Raw genomic sequence first — 15602 nt, 5'->3', positions numbered from 1 at the left:
GGGTTTTTCAGCTGTTCCCATAGGAGAACCCTTTTTGGTTCCATGTCGAACCCTTTCTAGAAAGGCATTTTACCTGGATCCAAAAACGGTTCTTCAAAGGGTTCTCATATGGGGACAGCCAAATAACTTTTTTAGGTTCTAGATAGCACCTTTTTTTCTAACAGTGTAGCCCATCGCATTCCAAAGTTAAAGCTAAAAGTCTGATGGCTCCAGTGCCAATATCGCCAATTTCTCAGCCTCTGAGTATCACAGAAACACAACACTTTGAATGAACAGAAAAATGTTAATGACAAGTTGCTATGGATGAAATTGATCAAAACATGGAAAAACATATATTTTAAAACATAACATTTGACTATAAATGTGTACAGTTTTTAAATATATGTTTATTGTGTTACAAAAGGTTAATGAAAGAAAAAGTGTAACTGCTTGACATTTGGGTACATTGATGATTTGAGGAAATTGTATTCAAAGGTTGCTGCAGTACAAAGACGCCCTCAGTTTTTCTCACCCAGTCAGCATTTCAAGGAAACGTGCACTTTTCTTCCGGGCTGTAATTCGAGCTTTCTTCTGTAGGCTACCTATACGGTTTCAGTATGGACTTTTTCTGATGATCTTAAAGGGTCAATAATAGTTCAATCAATCATGATACTAAGGACTGTACGTGGCATTCTTACAGTAAGGATTCTTCTAGCGATCATGGTGAAGCCTGTTGAGAACACGGTAATTGTCCTGCGGATTTGAATATTGAGTGGCGCGACCATGACAACGAGAAATGGGTGCAGCCTGACTAATGTTTAGCTAAATGGGATACTCTTTGCAGTGTTGTATGATCATCAGTCTAATCATTAATTGTTAACTTTTATCTAGGTCAAGGAATTGTGTGTGTGCGAGAGAATGTTGTGTTGTCTTGGATTTTTCAACTTAATTTGTCAAGGTATTGTGACGTAGAATCTAGGTCTAAAATACATAGGATTTGAAAAAAAGTCATCAACAAAAACTTGTTTTGACGGTGAAGTTTCAACTACAGGATTATGTAATAATTGTAACCAATTTTCAACATAGACAAACCTTGTATAAAATATGTTGAATTTGTACATTTGAAACAACGTCACTGACTACTACCAATGTCCTATCATGAGAATAATTATTGAGAGATCTCTTAATAACTAAATATATTCACTGTTGCTATCGAAGTCATTCCAACGGGTTGGTTTAACAGAACAAATGAAATGTAACCACACTTTATGTCATATCATTAATGATACTATTTAGGCCTATATAGCATTTGCAAAGTCATAAACATTGTTCTTGTCTATTAATGTTCTGTATTATGTCATGTTTCGTGTTTTGTGTGGACACCAGGAAGAGTAGCTGCTGCTTTCGCAACTGCTAATGGGGTTCCTAATAAAATACAAAACAAACAAAAAACCCAGGGTTAAACTAAAAATAGACACTACATGTAGGCCTAGGGTTTCAAGCTTTGGTTGATTTCAAATGTAATCTTCAAGTTTATCATTAATTTGTTGAATTCACATCTCCCTCTCAACCAAAAATCCAAGTTAAAGAATAGGACTAAATCAAACTTTATTTAAAGTGCATTTAAAGTTTGATTTAGGTTAGATTTAGTCCTATTCTTTAACTTTAGATTTTTGGTTGAGATGGAGATCCAACATATAAATTATTAATTTGTAGACAAATTAGATATTGAATTGTGTTTGATTGTCAACACAACCAGATGTACAGTGGGGAAAAAAAGTATTTAGTCAGCCACCAATTGTGCAAGTTCTCCCACTTAAAAATATGAGAGAGGCCTGTAATTTTCATCATAGGTACACGTCAACTATGACAGACAAATTGAGGAAAAAAAATCCAGAAAATCACATCGTAGGATTTTTAATGAATTTATTTGCAAATTATGGTGGAAAATAAGTATTTGGTCACCTACAAACAAGTAAGATTTCTGGCTCTCACAGACCTGTCACTTCTTCTTTAAGAGGCTCCTCTGTCCTCCACTCGTTACCTGTATTAATGGCACCTGTTTGAACTTGTTATCAGTATAAAAGACACCTGTCCACAACCTCAAACAGTCACACTCCAAACTCCACTATGGCCAAGACCAAAGAGCTGTCAAAGGACACCAGAAACAAAATTGTAGACCTGCACCAGGCTGGGAAGACTGAATCTGCAATAGGTAAGCAGCTTGGTTTGAAGAAATCAACTGTGGGAGCAATTATTAGGAAATGGAAGACATACAAGACCACTGATAATCTCCCTCGATCTGGGGCTCCACGCAAGATCTCACCCCGTGGGGTCAAAATGATCACAAGAATCCCAGAACCACACGGGGGGACCTAGTGAATGACCTGCAGAGAGCTGGGACCAAAGTAACAAAGCCTACCATCAGTAACACACTACGCCGCCAGGGACTCAAATCCTGCAGTGCCAGACGTGTCCCCCTGCTTAAGCCAGTACATGTCCAGGCCCGTCTGAAGTTTGCTAGAGTGCATTTGGATGATCCAGAAGAGGATTGGGAGAATGTCATATGGTCAGATGAAACCAAAATATAACTTTTTGGTAAAAACTGAACGTGTCGTGTTTGGAGGACAAAGAATGCTGAGTTGCATCCAAAGAACACCATACCTACTGTGAAGCATGGGGGTGGAAACATCATGCTTTGGGGCTGTTTTTCTGCAAAGGGACCAGGACGACTGATCCGTGTAAAGGAAAGAATGAATGGGGCCATGTATCGTGAGATTTTGAGTGAAAACCTCCTTCCATCAGCAAGGGCATTGAAGATGAAACGTGGCTGGGTCTTTCAGCATGACAATGATCCCAAACACACCGCCCGGGCAACGAAGGAGTGGCTTCGTAAGAAGCATTTCAAGGTCCTGGAGTGGCCTAGCCAGTCTCCAGATCTCAACCCCATAGAAAATCTTTGGAGGGAGTTGAAAGTCCGTGTTGCCCAGCGACTTACAGAAAACGTTTGACCTGTGTCATTGCCATCAAAGGGTATATAACAAAGTATTGAGAAACTTTTGTTATTGACCAAATACTTATTTTCCACCATAATTTGCAAATAAATTCATAAAAAATCCTAAAATGTGATTTTCTGGATTTTTTTCTTCTCATTTTGTCTGTCATAGTTGACGTGTACCTATGATGAAAATTACAGGCCTCTCTCATCTTTTGAAGTGGGAGAACTTGCACAATTGGTGGCTGACTAAATACTTTTTTCCCCACTGTATCTTCTGCTTGGATAGTTCAATCTGTGCCACTGACTTAATCTGGCTTTAATTACAGTTTGTCTACAAAGTGAGAGGCCTTGTCCCGTGCAGCTCAGTTTGTAGAGCATGGCGTTTGCAACGCCAGGGTTGTGGGTTCGATTCCAACGGGGGGCCAGTATGAAAATAAAATAAAATGTATGCACTCACTAACTGTAAGTCGCTCTGGATAAGAGCGTCTGCTAAATGACAAAAAAATAAAAAATGTTTAAAAAAATTATTTTTATTTTATTTCACCTTTATTTAACCAGGTAAACCAGTTGAGAACAAGTTCTCATTTACAACTGCGACCTGGCCAAGATAAAGCAAAGCAGTGCGATTAAAAACAACAACACAGAGTTACATATGGGGTAAAACAAACAAAGTCAAAAATACAACAGAAATGCATATAATATACAGTGTGCAAATTTAGCAAGTTATGGAGGTAAGGCAATAAAATAGGCTATAGTGCAAAATAATTACAATTTAGTATTAACACTGGAATGATGTGCAAGAGATGATGTGCAAATAGAGATACTGGGGTACAAATGAGCAAAATAAATAACAATATAGGGATGAGGTAGTTGGGCGGGCTAATTTCAGATGGGCTGTGTACAGGTGCAGTGATCGGTAAGGTGCTCTGACAACTGATGCTTAAAGTTAGTGAGGGAGATAAGTGTCTCCAGCTTCAGAGATTTTTGCAATTTGTTCCAGTCATTGGCAGCAGAGAACTGGAAGGAATTGCGGCCAAAGGAGGTGTTGGCTTTGGGGATGACCAGTGAGATATACCCGCTGGAGCGCAGACTACGGGTGGGTGTTGCTATGGTGACCAATGAGCTAAGATAAGGCGGGGATTTGCCTAGCAGTGATTTATAGATGGCCTGGAGCCAGTGGGTTTGGCGACGAATATGTAGTGAGGACCAGCCAACAAGAGCGTACAGGTCACAGTGGTGGGTATTATATGGGGCTTTGGAGACAAAACGGATGGCACTGTGATAGACAACATCCAATTTGCTGAGTAGAGTGTTGGAGGCTATTTTGTAAATGACATCGCCGAAGTCAAGGATCGGTAGGATAGTCAGTTTTACGAGGGCATGTTTGGCAGCATGAGTGAAGGAGGCTTTGTTGCGAAATAGGAAACCGATTCTAGATTTAACTTTGGATTGGAGATTTTTAATGTGAGTCTGGAAGGAGAGTTTACAGTCTAACCAGACACCTAGATATTTGTAGTTGTCCACATACTCTAGGTCAGACCCGTCTAGAGTAGTGATTCTAGTCGGGTGGGCGGGTGCAAGCAGCGTTCGGTTGAAGAGCATGCATTTAGTTTTACTAGTGTTTAAGAGCAGTTGGAGGCTACTGAAGGAGTGTTGTATGGAATTGAAGCTCGTTTGGAGGTTTGTTAACACAGTGTCCAATGAAGGGCCAGATGTATACAAAATGGTGTCGTCTGCGTAGAGGTGGATCTGAGAGTCACCAGCAGCAAGAGCGACGTCATTGATATACACAGAGAAAAGAGTTGGCCCAAGAATTGAACCCTGTGGCACCCCAATAGAGACTGCCATAGGTCCAGACAACAGGCCCTCCGATTTGACACATTGAACTCTATCTGAGAAGTAGTTGGTGAACCAGGCGAGGCAGTCATTTGAGAAACCAAGGCTATTTAGTCTGCCAATAAGAATGCGGTGGTTGACAGAGTCGAAAGCCTTGGCCAGGTCAATGAAAACGGCTGCACAGTACTGTCTATTATCGATCGCGGTTATAATATCGTTTAGGACCTTGAGCGTGGCTGAAGTGCACCCATGACCAGCTCGGAAACCGGATTGCATAGCGGAGAAGGTACGGTGGGATTCGAAATGGTCGGTGATCTGTTTGTTGACTTGGCTTTCAAAAACTTTTGAAAGGCAGGGCAGGATGGATATGGGTCTGTAACAGTTTGGATCTAGAGTGTCACCCCCTTTGAAGAGGGGGATGACCGCAGCAGCTTTCCAATCTCTGGGGATCTCAGACGTTACGAAAGAGAGGTTGAACAGGCTAGTAATAGGGGTTGCGACAATTTCGGCGGCTAGTTTTAGAAAGAAAGGGTCCAGATTGTCTAGCCCAGATGATTTGTAGGGGTCCAGATTTTGCAGCTCTTTTAGAACATCAGCTGTCTGGATTTGTGTGAAGGAGAAGCGGGGCGGGCATGGGCAAGTTGCAGCGGAGGGTGCAGAGCTGGTGGCCAGGGTAGTGGTAGCCAGGTGGAAAGCATTGCCAGCCGTAGCAAAATGCTTGTTGAAATTCTCGATTATTGTAGATTTATCGGTGGTGATAGTGTTTCCTAGCCTCAGTGCAGTGGACAGCTGGGAGGAAGTGCTCTTATTTTCCATGGACTTTACAGTGTCCCAAAACTTTTTGGAGTTAGTGCTACAGGATGCAAATTTCTGTTTGAAAAAGTTAGCCTTTGCTTTAATAACTGCTTGTGTATATTGGTTCCTAACTTCCCTGAAAAGTTGCATATCGCGGGGGCTATTTGATGCTAATGCAGTACGCCACAGGATGTTTTTGTGCTGGTCAAGGGCAGTCAAGTCTGAGGAGAACCAGGGGCTATATCTGTTCTTAGTTCTGTATTTTTTGAATGGGGCATGTCTATTTAAGATTGAGAGGAAATTAGGTTGTGCTATTAGAGGAAGCACAGTGATAACACATTTAGATGACAACTAAACCACAAATCGGACATTGTTTTTCCATTGGAATTTGGTTGTGCTTTTAGATGTTTGAAAGCATAGTGATAACACATTGGGAATTCAACAAACTTTTGCCTGTCTTTTTGAGTGGGTGAATAAAGGTTGAAATCTCATTGATCAACGTCTCAACCCAATATTACCCAAATGTCCAAGGTTGAAATGACGTGGTGTGCCCAGTGGGTCGTTTCTTATTAGTGGGGCACCAGGACAGGGGGTTGAATAAAATATGTCAACCTGTCACAAGAAGAATCAAGATACTTCTGAAAGCATACATAAGACAATGGCATGCTATATAAAGCATGGTAAAGGGGCTAAGCACCAAATCTGGCATAGCACCAGATGTAATGATCTTGGTTTCGGGATGACATGATCTCAAATTGGATAACCTATGGTCTGTATAGTATGCTTGCAGCTTTGATATTTAGTTTTTTCAGTAATGGATTATTTGTTTGTTTGGAAAAAATCTATTGCACCGAGCACCTAGGTGCAAAAGCATTTAATTAATTACTAATTTCACCATCAAAAGAAACACTGATGTTTTTGTAAAGCTCAATATTTCATTTTCAGTCTTAATTCGAGTGTTCCACAAAACCAAACTCTTGATTCAGTTTTCTGATTTGATATGTGTTTGTTTTGGATGGCTGCCATAAATGAAAAGGAAATGCCTGTTAGGGTCATTCTGTCCATTGTACAAAAGACTGCAAGAGAGGATGATAGTGAGAGGCTTTGGCAGCGGTGTATCTTTGTCATTCAGACCACATACCCAGTCCTTGGCAACTTATTGGAAATCTCTCCGATCTCGTCAACCACTTCCTGTCAAACACGAGACACTGGAGATAGACAGATTGAGGATTTTAAATTTGTTTTACTGTCTGTACATTGTGTCTTGTGTATGAAAAAAAATGTATGCACTCACTAACTGTAAGTTGCTCTGGATAAGAGCGTCTGCTAAATGACAAAAATGTAAATGTACTGGCAATCAATGACTATACCACAGAGGTGTCAGTGTATATTCCTCAGTTCCCAACAGTCTTCTTTTTTGCTGACACAATACCCAACCCTCAGGTTGTACACTCTTAGAAAAAAAGGTGCTATCTAGAACCTAAAACAGTTCTTCGGCTGCCCCCATAGAAGAACCCTTCTTGGTTTCAGGTAGAACCCTTTTGGGTTCCATGTAAAAACCTTTCCACAGAGGGTTCTACATGGAACCAAAAAGGGTTTTCCTATGGGGACAGCCAAAGAACCCTTTTGGAACCCTTTTTTCTAAGAGTGTACTAGAAGTTTAAATAGAAGGCTCTTGTTGGGCCATGTTACTCATCACTCCTCCTCCTGATCAGGTGCACTTCATGGTCTCCTTGTCCCTACAGTTGTACACTCAGCCATACACACCAGACTCTGACGGAACCTGCCGCAACAAAACAGCTGAATACTATAACACAGATGTAAACCTGTGCTGCAGCAAGTGTACTTCTGGTAAGGTGTAATCCTAAACACGAATGGAACGGAGAGGAGAGGACATCCTTAGAATCTTAGCACTAAATATGACCGCCTCAAACATTACAATACTTTTACAGCACTCTGTAGGTTCTGGAAAATGGACATGTACTGAGATGATTACTGTAAATTATACATTTATGCCATTACAGGGACACGGCGGAAAGTTGAATGCAGCTCTACCTCAGACACGGCGTGTGAACCATGTCCTAGTGGCCAGTACAGCGGGACCTTTAATTACTTCCCAAAATGCTTCAGATGCCCCAAGTGTTTAGCAGGTGGGTGGGTTATATTATTTTACTTTTTTTTTGTTGTTGTCATTTTAGCAGACGCTCTCATCCAGAGCGACTTACAGTTAGTGAGTGCATACATTTTCATACATTATTGCAGTAGATGCTTGGTCATGTTATTATTACAGTAACGCAGCTACGTTGATACATGTGTAGTCTTTAATGAGCATTTTATTTCTTTATGTGTGAAGACAAAGGCCTGCAGTATGTCCAGAAGTGCTCCAGAACCACCAAGACCCAGTGTGCGTGCAAGACTGGGATGTACTGCGTACTGGACCAACACCCGGAATGTCAGGAGTGTGCCAGTTATACACGCTGCAAGCCTGGCCACGGGGTCTCTGTAGAAGGTACTACAGCTGGACAGGAAGCCAGTAGGACACTATTTCTAACAAATTCAACATGTTTCTGTCCTCATCAAATATTATATTGAAAGTTTGAATGTAACTGTTCACTGTAAGAGTATGAGTAAATATGTTTGTGGGTTGTGGTGTATGTTTCAGGGACAGCAGAGTCAGATGTGCAATGTGCACCATGCCCCAATGGAACCTTCTCTGACCAGCACTCCTACACCCAGATCTGCCAGCACCACACAGAGTGAGTGACTCACACATTCATGCATGCACAAACGCATGCAAGCACGCACACACACACACAGACACGCACGCACACACACACAGCAATTACAGTGAGGGAAAAAAGTATTTGATCCCCTGCTGATTTTGTATGTTTGCCCACTGACAAAGACATGATCAGTCTATAATTTTAATGGTAGGTTTATTTGAACAGTGAGAGACAGAATAACAACAAAAAAATCCAGAAAAACGCATGTCAAAAATGTTATAAATTGATTTGCATTTTAATGAGGGAAATAAGTATTTGACCCCTCTGCAAAACATGACTTAGTACTTGGTGGTAAAACCCTTGTTGGCAATCACAGAGGTCAGACGTTTCTTGTAGATGGCCACCAGGTTTGCACACATCTCAGGAGGGATTTTGTCCCACTCCTCTTTGCAGATCTTCTCCAAGTCATTAAGGTTTCGAGGTTGACGTTTGGCAACTCGAACCTTCAGCTCCCTCCACAGATTTTCTATGGGATTAAGGTCTGGAGACTGGCTAGGCCACTCCAGAACCTTAATGTGCTTCTTCTTGAGCCACTCCTTTGTTGCCTTGGCCGTGTGTTTTGGGTCATTGTCATGCTGGAATACCCATCCACGACCTATTGTCAATGCCCTGGCTGAGGGAAGGAGGTTCTCACCCAAGATTTGACGGTACATGGCCCCGTCCATCGTCCCTTTGATGCGGTGAAGTTGTCCTGTTTTCTTAGCAGAAAAACACCCCCAAAGCATAATGTTTCCACCTCCATGTTTGACGGTGGGGATGGTGTTCTTGAGGTCATAGGCAGCATTCCTCCTCCTCCAAACACGGCGAGTTGAGATGATGCCAAAGAGCTTGATTTTGGTCTCATCTGACCACAACACTTTCACACAGTTCTCCTCTGAATCATTCAGATGTTCATTGGCAAACTTCAGACGGGCCTGTATATGTGCTTTCTTGAGCAGGGGGACCTTGTGGGCGCTGCAGGATTTCAGTCCTTCACGGCGTAGTGTGTTACCAATTGTTTTCTTGGTGACTATGGTCCCAGCTGCCTTGAGATCATTGACAATATCCTCCTGTGTAGTTCTGGGCTGATTCCTCAACGTTATCATGATCATTGCAACTCCACGAGGTCAGATCTTGCATGGAGCCCCAGGCCGAGGGAGATTGACAGTTATTTTGTGTTTCTTCCATTTGCGAATAATCGCACCAACTGTTGTCACCTTCTCACCAAGCTGCTTGGCGATGGTCTTGTAGCCCATTCCAGCCTTGTGTAGGTCTACAATCTTGTCCCTGACATCCTTGGAGAGCTCTTTGGTCTTGGCCATGGTGGAGTGTTTTGGAATCTGATTGATTGATTGCTTCTGTGGACAGGTGTCTTTTATACAGGTAACAAGCTGAGATTAGGAGCACTCCCTTTAAGAGTGTGCTCCTAATCTCAGCTCGTTACCTGTATAAAAGACACCTGGGAGCCAGAAATCTTTCTGATTGAGAGGGGGTCAAATATTTATTTCCCTCATTAAAATGCAAATCAATTTATAACATTTTTGACATGTGTTTTTCTGGATTTCTTTGTTGTTATTCTGTCTCTCACTGTTCAAATAAACCTACCATTAAAATTATAGACTGATCATTTCTTTGTCAGTGGGCAAACGTACAAAATCAGCAGGGGATCAAATACTTTTTTCCCTCACTGTATTTGGACTGTCTGTATTGGTGTTAACAATGGGACTGTGACACTGTCTCCTCAGTTGTGTGTGTCAGGGGAGGGACGTACTGACTTACGGTAACGCCACCTCAGATGCGGTGTGTGGACCGAAGGTAAGTGGACCACTGGTCTGCATCTTCCAAACCACCACACCTCCCAGCCCACCGACCACAATGCCACCCTCTGGTACAGGGCATACCACACCAAGTCTACAGAGCATGCATATGTCTACACTACCAACCAACCTAGGCTCAAAGCTGACATCTAGTCCCTCTGAGCCACTGGCCATCGCTCCAACAGATGAAAAACCACCAGGCTTTGACCTTGGGATAGGTAAATACAGGCAGCTATATAGTCCATGTGTCAGAGACCACTCTCATGATTTTAACATTTGTCCCCCGCCATCGCTCTTATACTGACACCGCTTTGTTGTACTCCCGCTCCTGTATCTATCAGTTGCAGGTGCTATCGGAGGTGTTATGTTCCTGCTGCTGATCATAGGCACTATCATTTGCAAGAAAGGTAAAGCTTTAGAGTTAAACACTTGATTGTAATTGATTGCAAACATGACTATGAATATGACAAAATTTTACTATGTTCTCTTACAGCCTTCACTAAGTCCATACGTGTATCTTCTACAGAAGATATAAATGGAAATTCTGAGAAGGAGGCCATTAAAGTGAGTTTTTTTTGCCATTTAACCTTAAAGTATGTTGGAGGCAAGAACATTTCAACAGCTTCAACTCAAATATATTACATCTGTCTGTCTGTCTGTCTGTCTGTCTGTATGCCTGTCTGTCTGTCTGTCTGTCTAATCTATTTCTCTCAGTTTGATTGTGACAGACCAATGGTTCTTCAGAACAGATCATTCAACACCACATATCAGGAACAGCGGTGTCTGCTGGGAAAAGGAGACTGCAGTAATGTCAGTCAGGCAGAGACCCAGCAGGAAGCTAGTAGGACCTGCTCAGGGTCAGGGTGCTTCAACAGCTTGGAGGGCCTGCCAATAGGCCCAGCCCAGTCCACCCTTCCACAGCCCAGCATCCAGGCCAGCACCCCCCAGCCCAGCCCCCAATCCACCAGCTCTCTGGCATCTATCCCCCTAGTTAATGTCAACATCACTGTTACCTACCCTGTGAACATAGGAAATGGGTTATGCTCCACACCTACCAGCACCCACATAGACTTACCACAAGCTGACCCCGTGGCCCATTTATCAAGGGAGGAGGAGGTGTATGTGAACATGCCACAGCAAGAGGGCAGCAAAGAGGCACGTACAGCAGTACAGGAGATTGGAAATGATGTATGAGGACTGGAGGCATATATGGGAGTATAAGATAATATATTGTGTTTTAGTGATGTTTTTTTCACTGTGACTGTTGTCTCTGTTGTTATATGATTGCTACAAGAAGTACTGGTGCTGACTTTGTGTTGGTGGAGAGAGACAGAATGACTCAGGCAGGATTTCCCAAACTCGGTCCTGGGACCTCCCCTGGGTGCACGTTTAGTTTTTTGCCCTAGCACTACACAGCTGACTCAAATAACCAACTCATCATCAAACTTTGATTATTTGAATCAGCTGTGTAGTGCTAGGGTAAAAAACAAAACGTGCACCCAGGGAGGGGCCCGGGACCGAGTTTGGGAAACCCTGATATAATGTACTGTCTGTGCTGGAAAGTCTTGAGCAGCTGATTTAGATTGTCAACGACTGTTTGAATAATTATTGATAAGTGAATGATGTACAGTTGAAGTCGGAAGTTTACATACACCTTAGCCAAATACATTTAAACTCAGTTTTTCCACAATTCCTGACATTTAATCTTAGTAAAACTTCCCTGTCTTAGGTCAGTTAGGATCACCACTTTATTTTAAGAATGTGAAATATCAGAATAATAGTAGAGAGAATTATTTATTTCAGCTTTTATTTCTTTCATCACATTCCCAGTGGGTCAGAAGTTTACATACACTAAATTAGTATTTGGTAGCATTGCCTTTAAATTGTTTAACTTGGGTCAAACATTTCGGGTAGCCTTCCACAAGCTTCCCACAATAAGTTGGGTGAATTTTGGCCCATTCCTCCTGACAGAGCTGGTGTAACTGAGTCAGGTTTGTAGGCTCCTTACTCGCACACGCTTTTTCAGTTCTGCCCGCACATTTTCTATAGGATTGAGGTCAGGGCTTTGTGATGACCACTCTAATACCTTGACCTTGTACCAATACCTTGTTGTCCTTAGCCATTTTGCCACAACTTTGGAAGTATGCAACGGTCTAAGGCACTACATCTCAGTGCTTGAGGCATCACTACAGACCCCCTGGTTCGATTCCAGGCTGTATCACAACCGGCCGTGATTGGGAGTCCAGTAGGGCGGCGCACAATTGGCCCAGCGTCGTCCGGGTTTGGCCGGTGTAGGCCGTCATTGTAAATAAGAATTTGTTCTTAACTGACTTGCCTAGTTAAATAAAGGTAAAATAAATAAACTAAATAAAAATTGTCCATTTGGAAGACCCATTTGTGACCAAGCTTTAACTTCCTGACTGATGTCTTGAGATGTTGCTTCAATATATCCATATAAGTTTCCTTCCACATGATGCCATCTATTTTGTGAAGTGCACCAGTCCCTCCTGCAGCAAAGCACCCCCATAGCTTGATGCTGCCACCCCCGTTCTTCACGGTTGGGATGGTGTTCTTCGGCTTGCAAGCCTTCCATTTTTCCTCCAAACATAACGATGGTCATTATGTCCAAACAGTTCTATTTTTGTTTCATCAGGACATTTCTCCAAAAAGTACGATCTTTGTCCCCATGTGCAGTTGCAAACCGTAGTCTGGCTTTTGTATGGTGGTTTTGGAGCAGTGGCTTCTTCCTTGCTGAGTGGCCTTTCAGGTTATGTCGATATAGGACTCGTTTTACTGTGGATATAGATACTTTTGTACCGGTTTCCTCCAGCATCTTCACAAGGTCCTTTAATGTTGTTCTGGGATTGATTTGCACATTTCGCACCAAAGTACGTTCATCTTTAGGAGACGGAACTCCTTCCTGAGCGGTATGACGGCTGCGTGGTCCCATGGTGTTTATACTTGCATATTATTGTTTGTACAGATGAACGTGGGACCTTCAGGCGTTTGGAAATTGCTCCCAAGGATGAACCAGACTTGTGGAGGTCTACAATTTTTTTTCTGAGGTCTTGGCTGATTTCTTTTGATTTTCCCATGATGTCAAGCAAAGAGGCACTGAGTTTGAAGGTAGGCCTTGAAATACATCCTTAGGTCCACCTCCAATTGTGTCATGCACAATGTAGATGTCTGCGCCACTGGGTCTCCCGAGTGGCGCAGTGGTCCAAGGCACTGCATCGCAGTGCTAGCTGTGCCACTAGAGATCCTGGTTCGAATCCAGGCTATATCGTAGCCGGCCGTGACCGGGAGACCCATGGGGCGGCGCACAATTGGCCCAGCGTCGTCCAGGGTAGGGGAGGGAATGGCCGGCAGGGATGTAGCTCAGTTGGTAGAGCGTGGTGTTTACAACACCAGGGTTGTGGGTTTGATTCCCACGGGGGGCCAGTATGTAAAAATAATGTATGCACTCACAAACTGTAAGTCGCTCTGGATAAGAGCGTCTGCTAAATGACGTAAATGTAAATGTCCTAACCGATTGCCAAAACTATAGTTTGTTAACATGAAATGTGTGGAGTGGTTGAAAAACGAGTTTTAATGACTCCAACCTAAGTGTATGTAAACTTCCGATTTCAACTGTATGTAATTACTGTGAATGTTGTTGTAAGTATACTGTAAATGTTACATGGCTCAAAGTATCCCAAAATCTTCCATCATAAGTAGGCAATAACCTTTCCTATACATACATTTTTAGAATGTATTATTACCTGTGTCGTATGAGAATATTTAATTTGTATTCTTATAAAATAACATGCCTATACTTTCCAGTGTATGGGTTCTTTGTCTCTACTTTGAGAAACTGAAATGGTAGACTAAATGAAACGGCTTTGTTTATTGCTTTTTTCCTATACACCTATTGAAACGGGTGGATTCTCTCTAAATAAGCAGCAACTGACTGGTAACAGATACTGAGTAATACATTCAAAACAAAAGCTCAACTAGAATTCATGAATGATGGATGGGACATTTTTGTATAAAGAGTTTTGTATTTATATAATACTATCACCACCTGCTGGTTGAACTAAGATTTTTTTGTACCGTTTATTTATGCGCATAATATGATGTTGTATTATCCTTTCTCATCACCAGTAACTATATTTGGATTAACATAATTATTAGAGTGGCCTTCAGTAAAAAATTTAATAAAGGTTGAAAACGTTGATTGATGCTCCAATAGGTCCACAAGGCAAAGTTATATTTTCAACTAAATTCACGGAAGGAGGGACGAGCAGGGTACGGAAGCAATCTTGCCCCATTGAAAGCAGTGCAGCCAAGCCTGATTTCAAGCAATAACGACACACATAGTTCATTTTTGGGGGGGAATTATAACTGGCATTATAGCTCCTGTCCAAATGTTGTGAATGATATATACTGTACATGTCATAGTCACCAGTCAACTCAATTACACTCAAAAGTTACTTCAACCAGTGAATGCTAGCGATGGTTAGCTATGCTAGCTATTCTACCTGTCTGTCTTAATGAGTGTTAGCACACTAATAGCACACCATGCACACTAACATTTTTATTTTTAAGGGGTATGCAGTAGGTTGATAACAATATCACCAAAGTATGTTGTATCATCAGACATGTCAAATAACATTCCCAGCTAATAAGAAAACAGTCCGAGTATTTCATTTAAGAGAATGAACAAGATTTAACAAGGCAACCTTGAATGGGCGACAACGGCAGATTTTGATGGATTTTTACATCCGTACCTCAGTACGACCCACGTGACCGTAGTAAACATCACTTCGTGAGGGATTTTTTAAATCCCGTTCCCCCATTCATGTTCTAGCAGCAGTATCAACTTTGATCGTTTCGCGTTAGAAATAGTCAAAAAAGTCAAGTACTGTATTGAAATAAGATCACACATCTTTTATTGCAATCATATAGCGAGCAAGATAACCCTCACAAGAAACATTTTAAACAGTTGTGTGGCATATCAATCTCATATACAGGTAACTGCCAAAATAAAGGAAACACTCGAGTAAATGAGGGATACAAAGTATATTGAAAGCAGGTGCTTCCAAACAGGTTTAGCTCCTGACTTAATTAAGCAATTAAAACATCCCGTCATGTTTAAAAATTCCCAGTTGCCCATTATTTTGGATAACATGGCTAGAAGTAGAGATCTCAGTGACTTTGAAAGAGGGGTCTCAAAGGAGCATAGGGGGTTTAAAGGCTGTGTGTGTGTGTGTGTGTGTGTCTCAGTCACCAGATCTCAACCTAATTGAACACTTATGGGAGATTCTGGAGTGGCGCCTGAGACAGTGTTTTCCACCACCATCAACAAAACACCAAATTACAGAATTTCTCGTTCACAGATGGTGTCGCATCCATCCAACAAAGTTCCAGACACTT

At 42.0% G+C, this 15602-nt stretch overlaps 1 protein-coding gene across 1 annotated transcript; it reads left to right on the top strand.

The window, feature by feature from the left end:
- Window positions 1-521: 521 nt before the first annotated feature.
- tnfrsf1b (tumor necrosis factor receptor superfamily, member 1B) lies at window positions 522-11578 on the top strand. Its single transcript, XM_084166867.1, has 8 exons — window positions 522-723; window positions 7354-7459; window positions 7633-7758; window positions 7962-8117; window positions 8271-8364; window positions 10116-10405; window positions 10529-10594; window positions 10681-11578. The coding sequence occupies exons 1-8, from the start codon at window positions 646-648 to the stop codon at window positions 11379-11381; spliced, it is 1617 nt and encodes a 538-aa protein (XP_084022993.1). The 5' UTR covers window positions 522-645; the 3' UTR covers window positions 11382-11578.
- Window positions 11579-15602: the final 4024 nt, after the last annotated feature.

Source organism: Coregonus lavaretus (genome assembly GCF_964263955.1).
Source record: "Coregonus lavaretus genome assembly, chromosome: 8".
Classification (NCBI taxonomy): domain Eukaryota; kingdom Metazoa; phylum Chordata; class Actinopteri; order Salmoniformes; family Salmonidae; genus Coregonus; species Coregonus lavaretus.
This window is presented reverse-complemented; position numbering and strand designations above follow the sequence as displayed.